The sequence below is a fragment of the Melanerpes formicivorus genome, unplaced genomic scaffold, assembly GCF_026170545.1.
Source record: "Melanerpes formicivorus ecotype bairdi unplaced genomic scaffold, bMelFor1.0.p_v2 SCAF_8, whole genome shotgun sequence".
Lineage (NCBI taxonomy): Eukaryota > Metazoa > Chordata > Aves > Piciformes > Picidae > Melanerpes > Melanerpes formicivorus.
In genome coordinates, this window is record NW_027142360.1 from 11271466 (window position 1) to 11299401 (window position 27936).

General features: G+C 41.6%; 2 protein-coding genes across 4 annotated transcripts; one reads left to right on the top strand and one right to left on the bottom strand.

Annotated features, from left to right (window-relative positions):
- The first annotated feature begins 1934 nt into the window (after positions 1–1934).
- ETFBKMT (electron transfer flavoprotein subunit beta lysine methyltransferase) lies at positions 1935–8524 on the top strand. 3 transcript variants are annotated; one of them, XM_068142134.1, is made up of 5 exons: positions 1935–1979; positions 3746–3780; positions 3893–4171; positions 6595–6725; positions 7624–8524. In XM_068142134.1, exons 2-5 carry the CDS (start codon positions 3764–3766, stop codon positions 7986–7988), a joined length of 792 nt encoding a protein of 263 aa, XP_067998235.1. In that variant the 5' UTR covers positions 1935–1979; positions 3746–3763; the 3' UTR covers positions 7989–8524. The 3 variants fall into 3 exon arrangements, with proteins under 3 accessions (XP_067998235.1, XP_067998233.1, XP_067998234.1); XM_068142132.1 differs by lacking the exon at positions 1935–1979 and having other exon boundaries at positions 3725–3780; XM_068142133.1 differs by lacking the exon at positions 1935–1979 and having other exon boundaries at positions 3777–4171.
- Positions 8512–27847, bottom strand: AMN1 (antagonist of mitotic exit network 1 homolog). The gene is given in 8 exon segments (XM_068142136.1): positions 8512–12241; positions 12849–12960; positions 15140–15196; positions 16837–17054; positions 18925–19069; positions 20016–20148; positions 27661–27755; positions 27758–27847. Coding segments are annotated over 8 exon segments (909 nt in total). The 5' UTR covers positions 27833–27847; the 3' UTR covers positions 8512–12167.
- Between the last annotated feature and the right edge of the window lie 89 nt (positions 27848–27936).

Consider the following 27936-nt stretch of genomic DNA (forward strand, 5'->3'; position numbering starts at 1 on the left):
TCCTCTTCTCCAGGCTAAGCAACCCCAGCTCCCTCAGCCTCTCCTCATAGGGTTAGTGCTCCAAACCCCTCACCAGCTTTGTTGCCCTTCTCTGGACACATTCCAGCAAGTCAACATCTTTCCTAAACTGAGGGGCCCAGAGGTGGACACAGTACTCAAGGTGTGGCCTAACCAGTGCTGAGTACAGTGGCAGGATGACCTCCCTGCTATAATTACAGCTTAACATGCCTGTGGACTTCAGTCTCCTTTACATGGCAGGTGGAGAATAGTTTTTGCTCAGGTCCTGGCCTTCCCCCACTGCATCACCTCCATCCTGGCCTCTCTGTAGCCCATTATGGAGGGGCTACCTTCTCCTGAGACATTGGGAATCGCCCTCATTTAGGGAAAATGTCCAGCTTTCCAGGCAGCTTTCACACTCTGGAGAGCACACATTATTTGTACTAAGCCAGCACAAACCACTAGATGGCTTCATAACCTCAGAGATTTGGGCATATTCAGACAGGCAGAGGAAACACCAGATGTGTTTTAAAAAACTTACACCCTAAGTGTTGCAGGACTTAGAACGACCACCTCAGGCAATATACAAGAGCCTTTTCAAAAGGCAGTGTGTTAAACTGGGGACACTTTGTCCCATAGGGAAGACAGACAAAATCCTATTTGTTACTCTGCTGTCAGAAGCTGGTTGTATTCCCTAAATCCTGGCAGATGCACATGGAGATGGGGCAGAGGCCTGGTGGGAGCTGTTGGAGAGCTGTAGATGTCTCTCCAGCCTCCTTTGGCTGGGGGCAGCTAAACTGTGTAGCAAAACCAGCTCCTGCGGGAAGGATGGCCCACCTGGAAGGAATGTGAGCTCCTGTCTGATGGTATCACCCTGTGTAAGCCATCAGCCAGGGAAGGGTGCAAGTGCAGGAGTTTGGCTCCTTGCTCAGCCACTGGCAAGTCAGTTTCTGCCTGGTGAATATGCACTTTATGACCTCGGAGGAAACACCACTGTTAGCAGGTTGTTAGGTGCTTATCTGCAGCAGAGCTGGTCCCTCCTGAGGAACAAAATAGTGAAATACTATTGAAATAATGCAAGACATCCTCCTCAGGTCCACACTGGAGAGGGTTTGGGGAAGAAAGAAATTAAACAGACCTTTACAGCAGCAGAAATATTAATGGCACGGATGGAGCCAAGACGATGAGAAACATGAGAGAATAAAACAGAGGTTTAGCTGGCCTGAAGAACAGACCCAGCCCTGGAACACTGGCTAGCCAGCCTTTCAGTGGCCAGTACCTTCAATAACTGTTGTGTTTTTTGAGAGATTGGGAAACTTTGGCTAGGCCATACCAGATTGGGCAGTGACCTTGATCTGATGTGCAAAGGAATTAAAAACAAACAAACAAACCCCCCATCAAACACATCTTCACTGCTGTCAAATTATTACTCCTTTTCCCATTTTTTTTTTCTGTTTTAAAATGAACATTTTAAAATACAGAGCTGGCTGACATAGACCGAAGTCTTTTAAGTGAAGCAGGAACACTGCAAGCACTTGGCACTGGTCAGAGGTCCAGGGTTAGAGGTCCAGGGTTAGAGAAGGGCGCTGCCCCGAAGCTCTACGGTACGGGGCAAAACAAACAGACAAACTAAACACCCCCAAACAAACCAACCCCCCACAAACAAAACTAAAACCAAAACCAAAACCAACAAACAAAGCTACAAATAAACCCCAAACCAAACAACAACAACCACAACCACCAAAAAAAAAAAAAAAAACACCCACAAACCACCACCAAACCAAAAAAACCACCAGCAAAAACCTCGGGTGCGAAACGCGCCCGGAGCCAGACCCGAACGCCTGCCGGCGCGGACACTTGAAACGCGAGCCGGGCACCGGCTCTCCTTGGCTCGGCCCGGCCCAGCCCGGGCCAGCCCCCGCGCAGCGCGGCGGGGCGGGGCGAAGCACAGAGGCAGTGGCGACTGCGGCGGCCGGCAGCAGGTAAGTGTGCGCTGGGAGCTTTCCATCCCCGGTCCCGCCCTGGCGGGGGGCGGTGCAGTGCAGCGGGGCGGGGGTGGGCCGGGAGCGATGGGACCCGGAGCGGCGGAGTGGCTGCCGCAGCGGCTCGGCTCGAGTCGGCTTGGCGCGGCAGGGCCTACGCGGGACGGGACGGCCCAGCCGATGGCAGTGACTCTGGTGCATGTCTTCCCCTTGCCGGCGCGCCGCCGGGGCTGCCTGTGCCCCTCGGGGGCTAGCGGCCGTTTTTCAGAGGGACGCCCAGCCTGAGGTGACAACCTGGCTCGCCCGAGGTGCAGGCGGGTAACTCGTGGCCTCCGGGCTGGGTAACAGCGACATGACTTGCTTTCCCGGCAGCTTTTGGCCTTGGTTAGGTCTGGCTCCCTGCGATGGGAAGCGTGGGGATTCTTTGAAAGGCACCTGCTGCTTTCAAACATACAAACAAACGAAAAGCTTACATTGCACAGGAATTGCTGTTGATCGGGCTGGTTTTTTTTTTTCGGTTGGTTTTATTTGGTTTTGTCCCCTTCTCCAAGTTCCACTCACCCACTGATAAGATGGGAGGGCCAGGAGTGTCAAATGCAAGGCTATCATTCCCGATGCCTTCCTCTCAGCTTGGCATTTCGAGCAGAGAGCTCTTGGCTGCCATTTCTTTACTGACAATTAATTTTAAAAGTAACCATCATGAAAGGCAGTGCAAAATAACTTGCTACTGCATCTCAGCCCTGCTAATTTGCAGCAATTCATGGGGAAAAACCAGCGTACAGAATTAGCTGACAAGATTTACGTGTGACTGAATGCAGTTAACTTCATGTTTCCCTTAGGCAGATGAGGACTGTATAGCTCTGCCTTCAAGAAGGAAGGCGTTCATTAATTACAGGGATTCTGCTGAATGGTATTCTTGAATGTGGAAAAATGCAAAATGTTCAGTCACATGTATTTATTTACAATAAAAATACAAAGCCCTTAGCCAGTTACTTAAAAACCTAACTGGACTATCAGCTTAAACAGCCAAGTGTTACAGGAGGGGAGTTCACAGCTTAACATTTAATAAGTCTCCCATTACCTAAAGCAGAGGCCAGCACAACAAAAATGCCACTAAACACATATGAACCTTTACTCAAGATACAGACAAATATCACAACTTGAGGCTAGGCCAGCCACTAAACAAATGACAGTTACTCTCTATTAACATCTCTTCCCAGGAAGAAAGGAAAGGGAATAAGGGAGAGAGACTGATGGGCTGGGAAAAAAACCAATCAAAATAGCTTTAATGAAACGGTGTACTTGTGTCAGTAAATGAGTTTGTATGGATTATGCTTCCATTCCCGTACTCTCATATGGATCCAATCCTTAGTAATAACTATAAACACAAAATGTTATCGCTTCTAGAGGCAGGCACTGTTTGGAGAACTATGCTGTTACCTTCAGAAAGTGCAGTTACTTAGAAAAGGCTTAGCTGAAAAGTAAAATCACTAAACAGAGAGTTCATACTCTTTCAGCTCGAATCAGGACAACAAAGAAAAATGGAAGTAGTGAAACACAGTGATAAGACTTGGTTCACAGCAGTCTCCTGAGTGGGTATCATGCTAGCTTCTTCCTTAAATATCACTTCTTTCATACTTCAAATGTTTTTTTGGGCAGGGACAAGGCATGCATTCATGGTCAGATGAAAGCACATTAACATTATCTTCCTAAAGCCCTGGTGGTGCTGAAGAAACACTACTTACATGGCATTGTTCTCCATTCAGGAACTGTCATCCATCACTATGAAAAACAACATCCTGTGAGTTTGTTTCAAGCTTTCTGCCTCATCACCTGCTTTAGATACACTGTATTCTGAGCATTCCCAGGGACATGGCCTTCCGCAGCTGGAAGTGGCTCCTTCTCTTGGGCAGGCAGAACACCTTTGCCAAGGCTTGGAGGAGCAGGAGGGGAGGCCCTTCTCTGCGCTGGAAGCGCTGCTGCCATTGGGGCACTGGCAAGTCTCTGGACCCTGAGGTGAGAGCATTTTTGGAGGAGAACACAGAGGTCACCAGCAGTGGGCACCTCACGCCAGAGATACGACTGCGCCTCCTCACTCCTCGCTGCAGGTTCTGGAGGGAAAAACCTGATCTGTGGCCTTACGGGGATCCATTCTGGGCAATTTACTGGCCAGGAGGCCAAGCCCTCTCCAGGTACACAGCATGTAACTGAAAGCAATCAAAGTTGACAAGTTCTGTTTGCTGCAGTCCAGAATGTCAGACCTGTTTGCAGTAATTCCTAGCAGTGTGCATTTACCTTGTATGAGAGCACATTATCCATACTCCTCTGCTTACACAGGAGAAACAGTGTCTGCTGGTTGGCAGTGAAGTTCCAGCACCTGCTGTATGTAGAATAACTTATGGCTCTTAAGCTGAAATGTGTTGTCTTCAGTGGTTATGTGTGTGTTGACAGTGGGGCTGAATCTGGGTCTGTGTAAGGGTGTGCACTACCATCAAAAGTGAGGTGTTTAATTCTACCACTCATTGTCACTTTAAACAGGAGGATTGCTATTTTGTTGTAACACATTGGGGGGTTTGTCAGAGACAGACAGGAGTGTGGATCTGTCTGGGCCTGCTGAGAAAAGTAGGTTAATGCTTGGAGTGTTGGTTAGCCTGAATCACTCTCCTCATTTAGGATTTCAGCAGCTTTATTATCAAGTGTTACTGTGGCAGTCTTTTAATCACATCAGAGGCCATTTTGGCCACTTACTGTCAAGATGTCTTTAAGGTTCCTGATACTCAGGACCTAGAGTTCCTTTAGTCTGTAAAATTAAATCTCTCACAGCAGAAAAAGTTCTTAGTTATTACAGCAAAGAAAAAGCTGTCAGACATAACTCACATAGATGAAAGGGAAGGATCTGAACTGGGGCTTTGCTGGTTTTCTGCAAGAAAGCATAAATAGGAAGGTGTTTTTGACCAGGAAAAAGGTGAGTCTTACAGTTAAATTGTGAGTTAATTAGCCTGCCATGTAGACAAACTAGAAGGCTCCTAAAGATTGCATAATTAAATTAGGTAAAACTATATCTACTTAAAAAAAAAAAAAAAAAGTTATTGTATGACTCATATTTGGGTAGCATTAATAATTATCTGGCATTTCACCATTTTGTTGACTTATTATTTATGAACTTGTTTTTAAGTCTTTTGAGAATGTCAGAAATTAGCTGCATCATCTGAAAAAGTAAAATGAAAAAGGGAGCAGGGAAACATGCCACTTCCCATAACTGTGCTAGTTTCATAGTTGGCATTTCCACATCAGAAATTTCCTATTTCAAGCTATTCCTCTTGGTGTAACCTAAGATAGCTTGGTAACCCAGCATGACAGATGGCAGCCTCCAACAACAGAGTGATGCCCTGTGTCCATGCCAGGGGACACAGTGGGCTCCAGTTGTCCTAAGTCACCACAATAATTCGTAGTAACTTGAGAACCATTCAGCTGGAAACAAGGCACTTGCAGCATGAAGCCAGGCTGTGGTCTACACAAGCTCCTGCTGGAAAGCACTTCCAAATCCAACCATAGCCTCTAGAAAGGAGAAACTTTGTAGAAAGAACACTTACTGTAAAGATCCCACCCCTGTCCTCTGCCCTCTGTTAAACTGGGGGCTCTCAGGGGAGTAATGGCTTCAGAGTGATTGCCAAACATCTGAGTTGCCAACCATCTGCACAGATGTCCTGCCTAGGTGCTCTCAGAAAGCATCTGTAGAGCTTCAGAGTAGCAAATTTTCACTAAAACTGAGCTGGTTTCACTCATTGGATTCATAACCACATACTCAGAAGCACCAAGCTGTGCATGTCCAAGCTGTCTGCTAGGATTCCTTGTGATCGCCTGTATATAGGACAAGATGCATGGCATGTCAGGTCCTCCTCATGTTTCCTGGGTTTCTGATCTGATATTTTGTGTCTTCAGTCCTGGTCTCAACCTTCTTAATCCTCACTTAATGGCTTGAACTGTTTAGCTTGAAGGTAGGATGTCTTTTATTCTCTCTGCCTTGGCTCCTGGGAATCTGTATACAGATGTGCTGAGATCTAGGTGCCATCAATACTGGACGCACTTACTAGGCCTCCTCCTGCCATTCCTGCTGGGGCTTCTAGGTCCAGACATTCCCATCTATCTGTTTGCCATTTACACCAACCTTAACATTTCTCATTTCCATCACAGTTCTGTGTGGGAACCCCCCTGAAAAAGCTGTGCTTACCAGTGGCCCTGTGTGCAGTCGGCCATCAGTTTCCTTTCAGAATTCTTTCCTGTTTCCAGTTTAAAAGAAGTTATTGAAATTGGTGGTAAATTTATGGCACTTTGCAGTAATTTTTGTCACCTAGAGCCTCCACCCTTGCAGAAGATTCAGTTCCAAGGCAATTGTTGAAGCTCTGAACCCTCAGTAATGTCTGTGTGATTCCCAGTGTTCAACAGCAACCACTGCTTGCTTTCTGTCACTTTTCCTCTGTTTCCAGCCTAGAGGATTTTGCTTGATTCCTCGTGGCAAGTGTTAGCAATTAAATGAAGATGCTCTTTCTCCTCACTGCTGCTCTGTTTTCATTTTCTTGTTGCTACTCTTGGCTTTAACAGTTTTTCTTTTCAGGTATATTTTAGATAATCCATACGTTGTTAAAGGACGATCGGTTCTGGATCTTGGAAGTGGATGTGGAGCAACAGCAATAGCTGCTGTGATGAGTGGGGCATCACAAGTCCTTGCTAATGACATTGACCCTAGTAAGGCCTTTTCTAGTCTCTCTGTAAAGATACTTATTTTTTAAAGCACATTAAACACCAACTTTGCTCCATTTGAGAGCAGCTCAGGTTCCAAAGAGTACTAAGAATGCTTAAAAGGTGAATGGATTTTGCCAGGATGAGAGGCTGGATTACAGTATCACAGTATCACTAAGGTTGGAAGAGACCTCAAGGATCATCAAGTCCAACCTGTCACCACAGACCTCATGACTAGACCATGGCACCAAGTGCCACGTCCAGTCTCCTCTTGAACACCTCCAGGGATGGTGACTCCACCACCTCCCTGGGCAGCCCATTCCAATGACTAATGACTCTCTCGGTGAAGAACTTTCCTTGTACCAGCCTCCCCTGCATTGAGTCTATCTCCACAGCTCCTTAGAATGAGAGACAGCACAAAGTTTGTATCAAATGTTGCCAACACACTGTCACTGCTGGTTTGGAAGAGAACTCCAAGTGCAGATGGCAATTTGGCTTCTCTTCAGAACTACAGCATTTTCCTGCACTTCAGTCCTAGATTTTGCCTGTTCCACCCAGACTTTCTTTTCCCATAACTGACTTATGAATTCAGGTTATTAATAATTTAGTAAGTCATTGGTTAGGGAGGATTAAGGCAGTTGGATATTCTGGTTTGACTCTGTGATTAGTTTTCATTGGTATCCATTCTAGGAATAGTTATTTCCGGAGTTATGGTGCAGTAAGGATAAAATTCCCTCACTTCATGACAGATTTTGACCCATAATGAAAACCGTGGAAATCCCTACACAGGATAAACAAAAATATTTGAGAGATTAAATGGAAAGAGGTGTCAAGGAAATTTGTAAGGAGGCTGAATAGCAGAATCCTAAAACATAACTTTCACCTGACTTTGAGTTTTCTTCAGTTGCAGGAATGGCAATGATCTTGAACTGTGAACTGAACCACCTGACTCCCTTCCCCATCACCATTAAGAACATCATTAATTCAGAAGCTGGCAACTGGGACCTCATTGTTCTAGGAGACATGTTTTATGATGAACAGCTTGCTGATGGTCTGCATCACTGGCTGAGGAAATGCATCAGGATACAGCAAACTGAAGTGCTGATTGGTGACCCTGGCAGGCATCAGTTTTTAAGCCACAGCATTCGCAGCCAATTGCACAAAGTTATAGAATATTCCCTTCCTGAGTACACTAGACAAGAAAACAATGGATTAACATCAAGTGTTGTCTGGAGTTACCAGCCCTCAAATAGCTCAGAAAGCTGTTGAAGCTGACTTTCTAATGAACTTCGCTCACTTTGCTGTCTTTCTTTTCTAAGTGTGTAAAATGAAAATGAGAATTAAACCTGGAGCTTATCTGTTGGTGCAAAGTAATTACTGTACCTTCATTGTACTAATTTCAGTCGTTTGAGATAAAAGCTACATCTAAATTGTATTCAAAGCAGCCTGCACTGAACTGCAAATCTAAAGACAAGTTACATGTCAGAGTTTGCATGCTTGGTGTTTTTTGTGTATATTCATGTCTTGCTCCCTGACACTATTGTGAAATGCTTTGGATGTCCAGCACACTGCTCTGGGGACAAGGTGGTGGTGGCTGAAAGATTACTGTGCAGCTTTCCCAGTCTGTTGCAGCTTATTTATGGAGAAAATTACTGTTGTCCTTCATGAAACTCTTAGCTAGGTTATTAGCTCATAGTTCAACTTCAAGTGCCTTGCTCTTTTTCTGGATCTCTCTTCTGAATGTCAAAGTAACTAATTTGACTCTCCCTCTTTCCCTCTATAATAAAACCTTACCCTTCCTTGAAGCTGCCAGAGTGATTACTTAGGAGTTGCACACAAATCTAAAATATGTTTCTTGAATTCTAGCCAAAGTGAAAATTTTTAGTAAGTGGAAAGTGATTACGTAGTAAGAGCTATAGGATAACTTATAACCTAGAGAGTAGGGTCAAATGATCTACACTCCCTAACTTTTCAGGGGTAAAAAACCATCAATCTATCACCATGGGAAACTGGTGAGGAATGAAGAAATCTTTCCTTCTGTGGTGTGTCTGAACAGAAGTTAGCTACATAAAAATGAGGAAAGAAAGTCAGGTATAATTATTTTTCTCTTGAGGAGATGCAGGGAATCATTCTCAAATACCCATGTCAAGGAAGACCCCTCTACAGGGTAAAAAGTGGGGGGAAATATAATATTTTGATCCAAGAAGCTGTAGTAGCACCCCTTTGAAGATTAAACCAATGTTTTCAGAGCTATCTTGCAGGAACTACCTCATCTATTGAAGAAGTAGTGATGGGGGGATAATAACTGCAGAATTGAACACAATGCACCTACAACTACTGAAATGCCAGGAGCTGTGATGTTTTGTCACATCCCTCTCAACCAGAGAGGGAGGAGGGAAAAGAGAGTGACTCTGGTTTGATGATTTTCCTGGATCAAATTAAGAGATTTGTTACCTGTCTGGCTAAAGTTGTATGTGTGTATACATATATAAAATGTGTCTGAGAGAGAGAATGGGTAATGATCCAGATCAACACCCAGAGTTCCACTGATGTCTTTAGGTTTAGGAGCACATTCAGATGTTAATTTATGACCGTGTACAAATGGAAGTGAAGACTTACCAACAGTCTTCAGTATGTGAATATTCTGCAGTGCTCACACAACAATTTACAGCAATAACAATATCCAAACAATTCAGATCATGAAGTGATCAGTGTATACCTGATGTTCTTCTTCAGTTTCAACCAGTTCTTGTAAACATTTGTTGTCAATGACTATGATTTACCCTACATCAAAAACACTCCAGTAGAGTTCTGCCAGTAATAAACATTTAAGAGTAGACTCAGGCTCTCACAGTGAAGGATTTACTACAAAATACAGTGTTAAATCATTGCAGGCCTGTACAGATTTTTAAGCACATACCACTAAGTTACACATTTAGAAGGAGAAGATGGTAAATTATGTACATGTACACAATATATGCTGAATTTACCTTCAACATGACAAATGCAAGGTTATATCAAGAAGGGGGGGGAAAGGACAAGTTTGCTGGTGAGGCTAGCAGTAGCACAAACATTTTTTCCAAGTGTCCTTTGCTGTTCAGATTTTGGCTGTCTTCCACCGTAATCTACTTTACATTATCTTAATTTACAATTTTCTTTCTGGATTGAAAGAAAAGTGGCACCTGACACAAGTCTGGTGCCCATCACTGCACTATGTTACAGTTAACATGTCTGACTAAGCTGTTCTGAGCTGGCCCTACTTTGGGCAGGAACTTAGGCTATAAACCTCCTGAGGCCCCTTCCAATTTGAGTTAGCTTACAATTCTACTTACTCTTTCTTGTCGCCCTTCCTGAAACTAGGGCTGTCAGCCTGGTCCTAATGCTTTATTTACTTGACCCAATTGGAGAGTGTCATTGCTGCTGCCTATTCAGCTAGATGAATCAATATGAAAAACAGTGCAAAACAAATGTATTGCTACCTCACATCCATGAGTTCAAAGGAATTATGTGCCCTGACTGGTATCAGGGATTCCACAGGATAAAGCACGGTTGATTAGGTTCATAGGCTTCTATCTGGTCCATGGATTTGCTACAGTTACAGCCTTCAGATGCTAATTGCTAATGTAACAAAACCAACTTCTGCTTGCAGGAATGGTTTGTACTGGTGCAGCTATACCTATGGGTATCATAGGAACACATTCATCACTGGGCTGAATAGTGGCACTGCATACAACAAGAGCTGGGGATTTAGGCACTGGAGTTGGAAAACTATGCTTTCTGGTACACTTAATCAAGTTTTCAAAATGGATTTGCACTTCAATAAACCATATAATGAAGAGAAGAACAGAGATTCTTGTCAGACATCATAATATCCTTTAATGTCACTGGATGCAATCTATATTATATTATATTATGTTCCATGCAATTTGACCTGAACTTTAAACAGGTTAGGAGAAGACTGGTTTATTTCTGCAACACTTAAAATGAGTGTGGTTAGAAGTGCTAAATGATAAAGTAAACATATTCCTTATAGTTGCCTAAAATCATGGGTTTCTAAGTGTCATCAGACCCATGTAAGACCACCCTAGCTAAACCCTGTTACTTCCAGATTCAGTGTGCTACCTGCCTTTTATAATGCTAAAATGGGTAGCATTTTAAAAAGTTAAATGTAGAAATCATGAAAATCTCTTTAGAGGTTATGCTGTTTCAGGAAAGCAAATGAACACAACTTGTAGTTGTAATGAGACCACTGCTTCATCAGTATCAAACTCACTCTACAGTTTCAAGCTTTTTTTTTTTTCTTTCTTTCATGTGACTATAGTTGAACAATATATCAACAGCTGGTATTTTCAGCTTCTGGAGGCCACTGGTGATACAATAAACTGCATACAGCAAAATACATACTCTGCTGAATTCTACCACCATGAGAGTCATGTACTGAGATACTAAGTTTGGTACTACTTCACTCACAGCTATGCTCACAAGGACCAGTGTTTTGTTCCCTAAAAAGACTTTCATGCAGGAACATTGTCGAAGGCCAGAACAAGTAAGTGTTTGCCCATATATGAGATTCTTTTATTGATCAAAGCTACTGCCCTGAAATTTGTTAAGTCACCACAACAATTTAAAAGCAAGTTTGTATTTACATGTTTACAGACTCTGCTTTTGGATGTGTAAAAATCCAGCAAATATTTGATGGTAAAAGCCCCAGAATTCTGCAGCATCAGTAATGCCAAAAGAAAGGTTTTCTTACAGGTCTAGCAAAAGTATATGGTGAAAGGAGGTTGTTTGTTACTACTTAAGATACATTTGCATTGCTGTAAATGTTACCTCCATTCACCAGGTCTCTCTGTTTGTTGACTTTTGTCACATTAAAGTCCCAATTTTACAGATACTTCTGCATGCAACTACATACTCAGACTACATACTCAAAACACAGACTTATTTAAACTGGGTTTGTATATGTAGCTAAGATGCTAAAAGATGCTAAGTAGCAGCCAAATCTGATAGTTCAGGGATGATGAGCAATGAGAGCATAGTATAATGGGATGTCCAGGGAGGTGGTTGGGGCCCTGTCCCTGGAAGTGTTTAAGACCAGGCTGGATGAGGTTCTGACCAGCCTGATCTAGTGTGGGGTGTCCCTGACCATGGCACGGGGGTTGGAACTAGATGATCATTGTGGTCCCTTCCAACCCTGACTGATACTATGATAAATTACAGTTTAGCTTTCCTCTTAATGAAGTATGATCAACAATGCAAAGCCAGGCATGGCCGTAAGTAGAGACAATGGGGAAGCTCAAACTCACAGGCAAAGACTGGAATGGTCACAGAGACCTCTGGTGGGAACACAGAGCGAAGCAAAGTCACCATCACTTTCTCCACGATGCTTGCCTTCTGAAAGAGCTCTCCCATCTGTAAACTTTACACTTATATGTACAGGGCAAATAGTCAGTAAACAGTCCATGTTACTTGCTTGATTTTGTTCGATATGACAAGCTGCTCTAAAACATCTCGGGACCGATCTGCAAAAACACCAAGGCATTTCTTGTTATTCATTCAGAAGTGCTTAAACAGCAAAATAATCCAACTGTATATCTGAACTTCTTGCTATTAAAATATCACACTTCAGATACACTTGTAGTAATTAAAATCTACTCAGCTCTTTCTCCAACCACTTAACTGTAAAGGATCACTAACCAAATTAACTTAAAAACCCCCATGATACAACACCTCTCTTCAGCTGTTGTTTTCTGTCTGAACAGTTCCACTATTTCTTGAGTAGATGATGTTCCATACATTTGGAACAGAGTAGGAATTTAAGATGCTAACATATTTTTCTAAAGTCTTATCACCAAGTTTGGGTCTTTCTCAGCTCATTGGGGAGGGAGGAAGAAGGAAATAAAATAAAAATTAAAAATCCAAATTCCAAAACAACAACAAAAAATCCCTCTCTGAAGGCTGCCATGTTTCAGAGCAAACTCTCACCTTGTTTTGAAAATCTCAGTGTATAATTATGGTATCTATTAAGTTATTACTTAAGATCATTGACATATTATGCTTTTTCCAGCAAGCAAGAAGATGCTGTTTAGAAGTAATTACCCTCCATACTCCCGGCATGATTTGACCTACCTGTCATCAATGGGCATCCATGGAACAGAAAAATGTGTATCTTTGGACAAGATGTAAGGACTGCTTCCACAGCAACATCAGTCAGATTCACACAGCGTACCATATGGATCTCCTGTTATGAGAATAATAGTAACAAGAGCCTGTCATAGTTTTGGAGGCAGAGCTTACCTTTGCCCAATCCTTTTCAGAGGCAAAGGCCCACCATTCCATTCTTCCACCTGTCACCTGCAATTCTGCTGACCAGAAGAGTCACATCAAAACCAGTATCTTGTGCAACTGATAAAGGAACAACTGTTTGACCACCAGGAACAATGGCTTGACCACAGTCCCACCCACACACTCTGCACAGTAGTAGATAATGAGGCAGAAGTATTGCCCTGATTTCGTATCTCAGTTGGAGGGGATTTAGAGTTCGATGCCAAAGGGCCAAGACAGATTGGTGATTTTTGTCCCCTTCACCCCATTACTACCCATAAAGGACACCTTTTTGGTATGATTTGTAACCTTAGCAATGCCAAGAGCTTCCCCAGGAGACTGAGTTTGTGACTGCAGCTGCATTTCCAAGCTATAGAGCGAGTCTGCAGCTCAGTGCATGGCAATCACAAAAAATCTGTACATGTTGCATATGAATCAGCAGTGCTGTTCATGCACCTGACTGCTGCTTCTGAATGCAGCCAGACCTACTGCAGACAGGCTACTTCTGCATCTGGTGTTGGGCCTACAGTCATGGCAGTAACTGGCCTACCTATTGAGAGAGACATCCAGCCACCCCTAGCCTGTCTAACCTCTGGAGACTAGCTAAAATGCAAGAGGATTCATCTCTTACCAAATTTATCCTTCTCTAAATGTTAAATCTAATGAATATAGGATTTGGGAAAATATACTTTGAGGATCTTGGGGTAAAAGTAAGAAAAAACCAAGACTGTTTTATTGTAAAAGTCCCTTCCAAATAATAAACTCCAAAGATCTTCAAAGAACACATCAATGAAACAGATCTTTTGCTGTAAGTACAGCTTTGTACAGAATGGCAACTCATAAAGCAGGAACTATATTCACAGAAACAAGATATACAAAAGCTGATAGATGCATAGTTTTTAGTAAGTGGAATGTGCAATCTGTGAATGCCCCTAAATTAAGTCAAAAGATCTATAAGTCTACCTGGTAATTGCAGTTTGAGAATGTTAAGATCTCAGTGTTTTCACCATGTACCTGACATTAGCTCACTGGCTATAAATTTGCACTTTGATGACACGAAACAGAGGTATGAGGGCTGTAACACAGACAAGTGCCCCATTACTGCACAGATTGCCCTCTCCAAAAAAAAGCCCCCCAAAATAAATACTTAAATACTTAGCTTTTAGGAAAGTAGAAACAAATATTGAGGACAGGAAAATGAACAAGCAAAACCCGTGTTGCTGTTCAGGTATTTTCAAGTTGCTTCTAGTCTCTCTCTCTATATATATGAAACCTTCATTGTTATGGTCTGAAAAATACTCATTTCATCTTGTACCAGAAGACTCAGAAAGACTAAAAAAACTGTTGAAAGTAGACAAAGTCTAACTGTTCACCTTCCAAATAAAACAGTAAGCATTCTGTTTTTCTCCAGGATATTCATACTGTCAGTTGACTCAAATTTGGTGTTTTGTTTAGAGTACATTTTTTAATTAAACACTACAAGCTAGCAAAAATACTATTCCTTTTCCCATCTTATGGATTGATAACTTGCAATCAGAATCAGCCTCTATGAACGTAAACCTACACATGCAAATAAAAAATGTAGATCATTTATTGGCAGAGGAATGAGATGCCTCTTCTCCACCACTGACTCAGTGCCCATCTTATATAAAGATAACTTCATTGTCACAGTTGTCTTTGTAAGTTAAGACATTTACCTACAGCGAGGTGCTTCTTAAGGTAATTTCTTAAACCCATGAAATTATCCAGACTACAAATTCTGCTTCAGTGTTCTAACTCCAATGAAATCTAGATAAAAAGTTAAGCATTCATTTGCATGTATTACATACAGCTTTCAAAAACATCATGACTGAAAACAAGCATACTACATTCAACAGAACTAAACTCATTTTGAAAAGGCTGACATTCTTAAAAAGCTGGTCTGGGGCACTGCTAGAGAGAAACAGAAAATGTTCAATTCACAAGCAAAATCAGGGTAAGTGTGTACACAGGCAAGAGTTTAATAAAAAACATCCCTCAGAAGTAATACTGATGATAATAATTTAACAATGCAGGTATTGACTTTTGTTCATGTCTTTGTTGTTAGGTTAAGTTACCTTTAAATTCTTTGAACACATTCCACTCACTAATGCTACAACGCCATCATCTGTTACCTAGAGGAAAACACACATTGTTACTTACACAATGCTTTAAAGCCCTTGTATTTTATTTTTTCAAACACAACTACTTGGGGGAAAAGAAAATAACATTAATTTATTCACTCCCTGCAGTCACTGAATACAGTTTACATTAAAATATTTTCTATCCAGCTAAGCTTGTAGATAAAATTATCCAAGTACAATTGTTTTTCTCAGTCTATCAAACACTCTTGCTGTTTGCTCCCATGTGAGCCTGTCTGGATTTCTGTCAGGATGTTTTCAACTGTGTACCTGCTATTTCTGCAGTTTCCTTGTCTATTTAGCAGAGTCTATTATGGTCAGAGTGTGGCACTTTTAATTTATAAGGTTTAAAGTGCTTCTGCTCTACCTAGACCAATTCTTCTCCTGTTTTCAGGATTGCTTCAGATGTTCCAGAAAGAAGTTTCTCAGGTTGAAAAAAAAACCCAAACCACACCAACAGTAATCACTGCAGTCTTTTATCTTCTGTCTTACTTTTACTTACCTTGAAGTAAACCAGTTACATAAGAAAAAAATCTCTCAAACAAGCAGTCTTACAGCAGTCATCTGTGGCAGATGCACCTGCCCTGACAAAGGCCAGGGCTTTATGGCCATTTAAACCAGATAATTTTGTTTCAGGCCCTTACCTTGCCTTTGTGGCATGCTTGCTCCCAGCTACTTAGAATGACCATAGGTCAGACTCAGCTGAGATATAAATGGAGCCCTGCTGGAGAGCCAATGCTGAACTGTCGACCTCAGAGGAGCAGATCTACATTTGGGGACTCTCCCCTTAGATCAAAACAATACCCAAGGAAACTTCCCAGAACTGAGTGAGTCCTCACTCCCTCCTTTTGGTGAGACAATAGTTCTGTATATATACTTGTGTGAGCCCTCATCCTCTTTTGAGTAAGTGATCCCCTTTCTGGATACCCTTTTGTAAGTGAGTGTGTGTGACTGAACACTGGAGACACCATCCAAGTGCTACTGCTTTGATACCAGGGAATATAAGGTTATGGTAGCACTGAGAGCACAAAAACCAGTTTTGCATTAAAACAAAGTCCCCTTGCTTCCCTGTACGAGCTCACAGTAACTACTGCTGTATTATTTCTACAGTGTTGCAGTATTGTTTCCTACTTTATTGAATGTCTATCTATGTCCATCATCAGCATATATCTGACCATTCTCATCATGCCAAATCTGCCCAACTTCATCAAGGGATACACTCTTATATTAGGGACAAACTAACCATAATTAGTATGAAGCTATAAATCATGAGCCTCTTGGTACAGAGCAGTCATCATCAAACTCTGTATACATCTCTAGCAAAGGCTTACATAGCCCACTACCAGCAGTTGAGTACATTAGCAGTCTAGTGTGGTTCTACATGAGCAGGGTCTGAACAGATAAAATGGCTAGCCCACAACATTCCTGCTTCTGCCAGAGAACTTATCTGTCCCACATCCTACATATCAAACTGCTGCAGTCTGCGTAGTCCCTTCAGGCACCATTCTTCCCACAGTTCTTTGCCATACACAAAGCAATGCGCATTAAAGAGGAAATGTACGGTTTCAATTTTATCACCACAGCCTTAAAAATAAACAGACAAAAGTCCTCTGGCCAGTTGCCACCATAGTTACCTGAGTAGATGAAAAGTCCACACTGTGAAGAAATTTGCAGTTCTCTCCTAGTGCCTGCAGAGATGCATCCATGATGCCTGAACAGCCACCCAAGCTCACTATTTCTAGGAACTGGCAGTTGAGTGCAAGAGCAAGAACTCCACTGTCAGTTATATCGCAGCACCTTTTAAAAGAGGCTTCACGCAAGTAAGGGCAGGATAAGGCCAGCGCTATGACACCTGCCAAAGAAACAAAGCCATTTAAACAATTACTCCTTTTTTAACATAACCACAATGCTGAATCCAATATGCTGTCCCTTGGTCACTGATTGTTTAACTTTCAGCTCATGCCCCAACTCTGTATAACACAAATAATTTTGTGCTGTTTCTATAAATTCAAGGATGAGAAAAAGAAAATTACAATGAGCAATGCTGGAGTTGATTAAGATTTCTAAATGCTTGATTCCCTTCCAAAGGGATTCAGTGCAGAAAAGCTGCCTTCAGTTCTTACCCTATCTTCTGGCCCCAAGGTTCTTGTGCTGCCTTCTGTTTGTTGCTCTGCCCCTCATCCTTTTTGTTTCCCCCAGTGGCATTCCCACCCCTCTGCATTCAACTATATTCATACACTTTGCATTGATATTGGTGCAGTTCTTCCTGAATTTTTGGTGCTGTTTGGCTTCTCTTTCACTAGCTGTGAATGTAAACTCTGCTGCATTTTGATTTGAGACCTCAAGGTGATAGATCACCATTCAAAATCAGGAAGGAGATAACCTGAAAATCAGCAGGGGCAAGAGGATGAAAGAAGTTCAGCCTTTCAGCAGCTGAATAGTACCACAAAGTACAGAGCTTTCCTATCTAAAAGGCAGAGTTGAGATGGATCAGAAAAGAAACACAATACATTCCTTAGAAGATGACATCACAGTTTATTGTTTAGCATTTAATGAATAGTGAGGACCACAGCCATGCTTAGGTCAGAGAACAGATAAGTTGGGAAAGCTCTCAGAGCACTGAAGATTGCAGACTGAGCAGTGTGTTGTTCCTGATTGCAGTTCTGTTTCACAGCACCCAGAATACCGTGGCCACGTGCGATCCACCCTGGGATGTGTTCCTGTGTGATCTGGTATAGGTGATCCTGCTCTGGCAGTGGGGATTGGACTAGATGATCTTTCAAGGTCCCTTCCAACCCCCTAACATTCTGCAATTCTGTGGTTTTCAGAAAATATCCAATACAGCCTGTTGCCTGCAGCACAGCAAACACGAGATCAACTGCAGAAGGATGTTACCTACATGAGATATTACCTGAGTGAGTGCATGAAAAAAATGCCAATGCCTTCAGTAAATAGGTAAGTGTATCACTATGCACTGGAAAGAAACTATAAACCAAGACTGATATAATGTATGGTATACATTAGCTCAGGCAGGGGCATTGGACTCAAGGATCTTCAGAGGTCCCTTCCACTCCCTACTATTCCATGATTCTATGACTTATTTGGCCTCAATTTTCAATAAGGAAGTAGTAATAATGGAGCAAAGGAATAAGTGTAATCAAAAGACAAATCAAAACTTGTGGGAAATAAAACTCAGCAAGTTGAATTATTTTAACCTAATAGCTCCTTGACATAACTTGAAACTGGAGGTTAAAAGTCATACCTGAAATTGTGAAGCAATTGAAGTCTTTAAAGCAAGTCAAGCCTTTAAAGTCAAAGAAGATGCTATAAGCTTATTTAATATCAAACACATTTAATCAGAAGAAAGTAAAAAAGTAATTTAGGAAATCACAAGCCTGAAACTTCAACCCCAGTGGTACTGGTGAGGCTCTGGAACAAGTTTTGAAGAAGGAATAATTAAGATAAAGCAAAAAATATGATCAAATGTAGCACAGTTACCAGAAACGTAGCATGAGAGTAACTTGATAGCCCTCTCTCATAAGACAATCAGTGCTCTTGGCCCATAATTTACACCATTGAAGTGACTTTTAATTAGTATTGGTATGGCACTGGGGAGTTTTTTTAAGCAATATTCTCCCTAGCTACTTTTGCAAGTTTTTGCAAGCTAACAAGAAAAATAGAACAGAAATAAGATCTCAGCTATCCATACACAGGTAACATACCTTCTGAAGTGATTCCCAATCTGTTTTCTTTGCAAGAATTTAAGTTGATTTTTTTCAGTTGTTTGCAGTTATAAAGCTGCAGTAATGCATTATCTGAAACATCACAGTCTCGGAGGTCTAGAGCTTCTACAGCTGGGTGCAACACCTGCAACAAAAACCTACCACTTGAGTCAAACTTTGTTATGTCACAGAACATACATACTTTTATCTAAAACACTTGCAATGTTAGACATCACATAGAACTATATAAAAATATTAATTAGAGGATGGAGTTGTCAGTCCTAGGAACTATAAACTCTGAAGAAAACATGGCGTATTTGCCACAACAATTCAGCTCCTACAGCAAGAACACTCAGTTTCTGTGACCACATCTAGAGTAGGAAGGGACTAACACTACTATTTTGAGGGTACCCTTGCTAATACTAGTGCTTCTGCCAGCACAGATATGGTAGAAGGATAATACCAAGGATAATAACCTCAAATTTACTTAACACAACTTTGATGGCAGAAATCTGAAGAGTGAAAAAATTACTGACAGTGATCAAAACTTAAATCTCCTGAACAGGTAAGGGTAATATTTTGCCCCAGAGTATTTTTTTTTATCACCTAACACACACTCTTTTTCTTATAAACAAGGAATCTCATTACCATACCATGAGGACGTACCAAATCCTCATTACATAGGCTCTTTCACTCCCACAAGGCCATAAGTTAAGAGGTTTTTGTGAAATATTCCCAGAGAGGACTTACAAATCTAGAGCTGAGGCAAAGGAAGGCCTCAGATTTTAGCAGTCTAGTTTATATGAGTCTAGTTTGCTGCACTGAAAAGGGTTGATATATGTCAGGTGATTACATAAGTCAATCATCATTGAAGGGAGAACATTTTTAATTTACTTGATGCTACAAATACAACCTTATTACTATGAATACAGGAATATTAATATTACAAAGTTTAAGAAACCAACCACCACCTGTAAAAACAGAGACATAGTAAGCATCCCTGAATTTGTTGTTTTGTGCAAACAGTTTTAGTTTAGTTCATCGCTGGATGTTAACTATTACAAGCAGAATAGTTTTGAGTGGATTCTTACCTCACTGATATTTGAATCAGTTATTTGTCCTTGACTACTCATTAATTTTATCAGTTTGTCCTTTATGTTAGGTGGCAATGACTTAATATCTGCAGCATATCTGGAAAGGTTCTCTGTCAAACATCGAAGGCATCTGAAACAAAGGCAAGTTACAGTACAGTTGAAAAAAAGCATTACATATTAGAACTACAACAATCAAGCCTTAAAATGTCACCTTCTATATCCAGCTGACCTGGAGAAAAGAGCCCCACAACTCACAAAGAGTTATGAAGAGGTATGCTTCTGCAAGGGGGATCACTCCGCCTAACTCCCATAGCATTCACCGGCACAAGCTGTTATTTACGTTACAAAAGCAAATATATTCATTAGGTTTCTTAGGATAGGAGTAGCTAACTACTTCCAGGAACTCATTCACATAGGTGTTCTCCCATTCTCTGAGTGTAATCAAAGCTGGCCAGGAACTCATTAAGTTGATACAAAGCAGTACCCCACCTTCAAGGACACAAATATCTCCCATCCCTCTTTATCAGTGGTTCTGACTGTTACAGCTGGTCTTATCAGTGGTTCTGCCTGCCTAACTTTTACAGCTGGCCTTGTGAGGCCCCCGGAGAGTAGTGAGAATTTAACACCTAAAGACAGGATTCTTGTGTGCTTAAACTTAAAAACATACAATACTTTGCCCCTCATCACAGCTGTGCTGCGTTGAAACCTTACTAGTTCCAGATGTTCCATGGCGGTACCAACTCAGTCGTTCCCCTTTGGGGTCAATTAACGGATCCTGGTGTGCAAGTGTTACCCAACTCCAATCAGTTGTAGACTGGAGCTGTAGCCTCATTCACTGTGATGACTGACCCAGCTCACAAAGTGTGTTTGTTGCCAGTATATTCATGAGCTCTAAGAAAAGCCTTTTCACTGGCCAAGCCACCAATTGGTAGGCAGTAAAATCTTTAGTAGGGATAAATAGTTCCAAAGAAGAGATGCTACTCTTTCACGTCAGTTAAAAACACGAAGGAGATCTTTTCAGATGCAGTATTTTGTTCACTGCATAATTGGTAGCATTATTTTAATAAGAATCAATGCAGTGTAACTCTGTGTAACCCTTTCAACTATGTGCTTAAAACCAGATCTGATCACAAAAGATTGTCACTCGAGGCAGAATTTTTTCTTAGTGGAGTCCAGAAAATCTTGTGTCAACAAGCTTGTGGTAGATTAAGCAAATACAGTAACAAGTGGACGTAGAAAATATAAGGGAAGGAAAATCCACTTGGATTTTTACAAGGTATTCAAAAAGCTTCATCAGTAATGGTTCTTCAAGAAATAAGGCTGACTGGTGTGAAAGGTAGAACTACCCAACATAAACACAAAAGCCTGACAGACATCTAGAGGCTGATAAAGATCAGCTTGGTGCTCCTCAGACATTAACCAGCACCTCCAAGCCCAGGCTCTTACTCTGCTTTTGTGTGGTCCTGTGGGCTCAGTCTGCCAATTAATTAGAACTGACCACATTTCACCCTTGACTCAGGATATAAATGGAGTCCTGCCACAGAGCCATTTTGAGTTGGTCTCCATGCAGCAGGTAGCCTCGCAGTCAGATCCTCTCCCCTTACAATGGGACACCATCTTGTCACTGAAATCAGGAAATGGAACTCCTTAACACTGAGATAGTAGTATGAAGCAAGGCAGTCATCTCTTTATTGCAGCATAGGGGTCTCTCCTCCAAGTATGCACACTGTGAAGATTTCTCCTGGTTCTTTATACATTCAGCTTTACAAAGTAATGCCTATCTCATATAATTATTCCTCCTACCTATTCACTTCTGCAATATTGTGTACTACAGAGGGACAGCAATCATGCAATCCTGTATTTTAAGACTGCTAAGGCACTTCAATATATACAAAGATACATAAAATACTACTGTGCCAACATCTGCAACTTTATATTACAATCACAGACTTACTGTGTCCTGAAGGGACAAAGCCTCAAGAATAGCACAGAATAGCATAGCATATCATAGAATAGCACAGAATAGACCAGATTGGAAGAGACCTTTGAAGATCATTGTGTCCAAACTATCATCCAACACTACCCAATCAACTAAACCATGGCACCAAGCACCCCATCAAGTCTCTTCCTAAACACCTCCAGTGATGGTGACTCCACCACCTCCCTCGGCAGCCCACTCCAATGGCAAGTAACTCTTTCTATGAAGAACTTCTTCCTAACATCCAGCCTAAACCTCCCCTGGGACAGCTTGAGACTGTGTCCTCTTGTTCTGGTGCTGGTTGCCTGGGAGAAGAGACCAACCCCCTCCTGGCTACAACCTCCCTTCAGGTAGTTGTAGACAGCAATAAGCTCTCCCCTGAGCCTCCTTTTCTCCAGGCTAAACAACCCCAGCTCCCTCAGCCTCTCCTCATAAGACTTGTGCTCCAAACCCCTCACTATGCTCTGAACCAGACAATGGACAAGGAGCTGGGAGGTCTGGTTTGCCAGGACACAGCCCACATTGCCCATGGCTTGTCTGAACATTCCCTGGGTGCAGACACCATCACCGGCCGGCATGAATTGAAACGTGCTCCATGTTCTTGGGATTATAAGCATAGTAACCGAATATAGCGGACTAAAGCGGTTTGCAGTGAGTAACCCAGCAAATCTGACTTTTGCAGGCATCTGTCAAAGGGTTCTGTTGCCCTAGCTGCTGTACTGGGCAAGTTCTAGAGTTCCCCTTTGTGGGCAAAGCTGGCATATTGCCAAAGTCTGTCTTTATAGTTTAAATTACCGTTTGCCGTTTCTAGCTTTTGCTAAGACTGTTACATGTTCCTGCTTGTGAGATACCTTCCCACAACCATATATTTTGAATTAGTAAATAGCTTTTAATAATATTTACTGTGGAATTTTTTATTAATAAAGGTGTTAATATTTTTATTAATTGTTCTGCCAGTTATTGACTATTAATAACCATAACACACTGAAACAGCAGAGGCAGCTCTGGGAAGAGTTTATGAATAGTTTCTGTGCATTCTGAGCATCCTGATCTTCAGAGCAATCATCATTCATTAACATGCTAAAACACAACTGCTGGTCCTTAAGGAAGGAATTGCAGACATGCGGAAGCAAATTTTATTATCAACAAAGTTGCTAACTACATGAGGAATATAAACTGTAGCGAGCATCATCCAGAGGTAACTGAAAAGGTAACATGCTGTTGGCCAGGAAATGCCAAGGGTTTAAAAAAGCATTACACTACAGCAAAACTAAAAGGGAGGCAGCTGAAATGGGGGAGAACAACTCTCCACTGTCCTCTCTTGCTTAAAAACCTAACATAAGTTAATCCCTATAAGTGAAGAAGTGCTTTGAATTGGAAATTCTATTATCTATTGACCAAAGCTACCTGAAATAGATTCCTTAGGTCAACTTTTCTTTTAAAATCCTATCCAACATATTGAAAGAAAACATACTGTCCTTATTTTGCTTCTGTAGAATAAACATTTGTCCATTAATTTGGCCCAACTAGTAAACACAGAGCAGTTACTGCAATAGCACAGTAACCTGTTCTACTGCAGAGAAAGTTACATACTATTATATACTGATACTGTGCAGTAGAAGTGACTTGTTGGTTAGTCTTTGTGACAAGACACAACACAGCTGGAGACCCACAATATCTGTAGGCCTCAGACAAGGAGATGATAAATCATGGAAGGAAAAGTAATAAATTGTGTATGAAGCAGTTTTCTTCAAGATAAGAAAGAACAGAGCCTTCTAAACAGTTAAGACTCTCACTAATGATTCCATACCTCTCTGAGCATGTGTGAACCTTGGGGTCAACTAGCAAACAGAGTGAAAAATATGGAAGCATCAGAGAAGAAGTCAGGGGGATCCTTTTTGAAGATCCTTTCCCAAAATTCACCAGAGGATGGGAATGTGCATGTGGAAGAGATATTTGCATATATTAGCACAAGCCCTGAAAGGTTGACAAGTATGTTAATTAATTCCCAGAAATTTAGTGAATATGCATAGAATGCTGACATATATACACTGTAAGGTGCTCATGTGGGCTGAGTGATCCCCTGTGTGCCTGACTATAACTAAAAGGAATGTCTACTCCCCAAAATTGAAATCAGTATTGGGGAGTTAACTTGCTGTGTTCAGTAAAAACACTAGATACTCTACACTTGTATCTTATCTGGATACAAACAGTACAAACTAAGACTGGCAAGTAAAAAGCGTAAAGCATTCACCTGGCAGACAGACTTTGTCCACGTCTAGCTTAGTGAAAGAAACCACAAGTCCTGCTTTTCATGGACAGGAAAATCTCAGGGGTGCCTTACTCCTGTAATGACCTAATGAAAGATCATTTCCCTTTCAGAACACCCCAACTGCTTTCTCCCTGCTCCACATTACCACACTTCTTACACCAGCTGTTTATAGTTCAGAGTTGTCTACAAAGCACTAAATAGTTCTAAATATGTCAAGAGGTACAGAAAAGGTCTGTGATCTTTGAGTTTTCAATGACAAGTTTAAAGCCATATGACAGGACAAATGTGTATATCTAATAATTATTCTAATATCTAATAATTATTCTATATGTAATAATTATTCTACAAATAGTCTAACTTACATCAAAATGCTACTAAGTTATGTCACATGAAATAGAATAGCAGAACAGATGTTGGAAGAGGGACACATAAGAAGTGAATCAGAATAGACACTAAAATAGGTTTAATGGCAAACAATTTAACAGATGCATCTTTCTGCATTCTTCAGGGTTGGGTAATTTATATTCATAGTAGGACCATAAAAGGAAGCTCTCTGCAATAGGCTGGCACCCTATTAATGATATGATACACAGCGACACATGTAACAATCAGACCTAAGGAGTATCTCAATACATACTCTTGTGATGATTTGCATGTGCAGACTTCATCATGTAGTGACAACCTCCATTAAAACATTTTAAAATTTCATGTTTTATTTGTGTTGCCCTAAGAGTCTTCGTTTTTGACAGCAGAAACTCCCTTGGTTCTGAGCTCATGTCTGGGCATGGACAAGTCAGCTTAAAACACTTGCTTGGGCTTCTGAGAGATTTCTAACAGCAGCCCCCTCCATGCATGACAGCTAAAGTTATAATCTGCACCAGCTGCCTTCTCCACCTATCCAGTAAATGTTGTTGCTGCCAAGCACTCATTCACTGCTTGCCAAGCCTTGCAACCCTTGAAAACTAAGTTTTCAACCAAGCGTAATTACAAATTTGGTGTATGCTGACCTTAAAACTGCATCAGCTAGGAGTGCATGTGTGAGCTGGTCATTTCCCTCTGGGGGAATAATAACTTCAGGAAACAGACTCTAAGATAAGATATAAATTGAGAAGAAAAAGAAAAAATAATGTTTCTGGGTATTTCAAATACAATGATCTTCTGATATGGTGGTCTTTGGAGAGCTAATTTCTCTCTTAGGGCAGGAGGCAGAAGCCAACAAGCAGCAGTCAAGCAGCAGGTAACATCGCACAGCAGAAACTCCTTAATAAAAACACTTTCTGTTTAGGTTTTGAGATCATAAAAATAATTACCTTATTAAAAGGACTATTCAAGTAGTCCTCACTACAATCTACACTGATAGATTTGTTTCAGTTTTAATTTCTGCTGTTAAGTTCTGATAGTTAAACAATAAGCCTAAGGGTTAGCAGAAGTAAGAAGCTGTCATAAATGGATTACACATGACTGCACCTATTGAGTAATTTTTTTTGTTTCAGGTATTAGTTATACTGGTATTGTAATTACATTGATATGTTAATATAGAAGATAGCTGCAACAGTTCTAACAAATTGGTGCAAAAGGGACTAATTGCCAACATTAGATTTTTTTTACATTATCAAGTGCTCCAATACACCTGAAGAGACATTCCTATGTATAAGATCTAAGGTTAATCATGAGAACATAAGCATTTTAAGTAACACATACCTTAAATATAATTTTAACAGATTAATCATGCACACACAAAAAAGTAAATACAGGCACTGTTTTAGCTTTTCAAAAAGAGAAAAGTTATTAGCAAGACAAAACCCTTGTAATTAATTACTATTAATCTACATGTCATTGCACACCATTCTAACCAAACCTAAAGTCCAAATAGAGGTTGAAAAGGCTATTTTCCATGGCCCACTTATCTCCCCAACCACTTTTCACTGTGCCTTCCTCATGCTGGTTATGAAATTCACAGAGCTGCTTGATATCTGAAGGAAAATTCCCTTGACTGAAAATTTGAAGAGAAATAATACTGCCAGAAGTGGCAGGGGGCAGCAGCAGCCTGAAGTTAAGCCAAACTAAGTTTACCATAGTTACAAGTCTAGTGTCCCTATAGACAGCCTTTTTTTGCAACACAAACTTGTCAGGGATCAGCATGCCATGAAATCACAGCAATTTAAACTCATACCAACTGAAAACTCTACAGGGGACAAAATACTAAGGCTAATACTAATCTGTTAAGCAAAGAAAGATGATTTCCCATGTAGAATCACATTAAAAACCCCTTGAGAGTTAGCGGTGTAATAGAGACACTTGTAGCAGGTCACTGCAGAAGACACTGCAATGAGGAGACAGCAATTTAAAGCCAAATGTGGGCAGTTTAACCACAGGCCTTAGCTGCAGCGTGAGTGACCACTAGATAACCAGACCACACACCATAACAACTTTTAACTCATTCCTCTGGAGGTGTGTAACAATGCATTGCCTTCTCTGTACCTCAGTGACTGCTAACATTAATAAAGAAGCCTGTGCATAGCTCCAGCTATTTACAAGTAGATTACATCACCCAGTCTTGTCTTGGGATTAAGCAGCATATATACAGGTAACATTCCTTTATTTGACTGCAGAAATGAAGAATACTTGTTTACATCGAAAAAAAAAGAAAGAAAAAAAATCCCTTCAAAGCTCTAAAGACCACAATGAGCCTGAACCTCACCACAGAGAATCTGTGCAGTAATGTGAAGGGACTTGTCTCATGCTGTGATAGCTGGGGTCCTCAGCCTCAGAAAGAACACAAGATTGTTACTGCATTTTCTACTCCTACTATTCTTTGTGCAATAAACAAGAAGCCCATACCTTTCCTACTAAGATCCCAAATGAATCAACACCTTCTCAGAGCAAAACAGCACCCTACCTTTAGCTAAGACAAATCAAATAGACTTTCCGAGCCTTTTGTGAGGCTGTGTTCACCTACTACATGACTGTTTCCTCTTCTATGATGAATGCCTGTTGAGTCATGTGAACGGGCATGCAGCTGTCATACACAGCCATACACTTTGGCACCATGGGGAACACTGATTTATCGTATATCACTTCTGCCACACGCTGTCACCTCTCCCGTAGCTCCTGCTTACCTCTGTCAAACCCTGTCACCTACCCTGCCATCATTACTAAACGCTGTCACTCACTCGTACCACTCCCACCAAAGGCCTGATAAACTATCCCCAGCGCTGTCACTCCAGCCAAACCCTTCCGCCGGGCTCCTCCGTAGGAGGGTTGCGCGAACTGCCTTGGGGGAGCTGCCTTAACTGGAGGCCGTTGTTCCGCTGTGAAGATAAGGGTCTGACCCGCCCTGAACCCGCCGGGAAAAGGGATCGCCGGGCACAGGGTCTCGGGGCAGCACTCACAGGTCCAGGAGGAGCTCTAAAGGAGCGAAGATATCCTTATCGGCGCCGTCCCAACGGCCGCTGAGGCGGCTCATGGAGGCGGCTGGGGATCGGGGAACGCGGCGCCACCCCAACTCCGCGGCTGCGGGGAACGGGGCCAAAATGGCGACGGCTCTCTTCCCCTAGTGGGCATGATGGGAGATGTAGTCCCGCTCCCAATCTGTCCAGAGATCGCCTGGGGTTGTAGTGGGATACGGCCGGAGGGTCTCATGAAACGGCCTCAACTGTTGTGAAAAC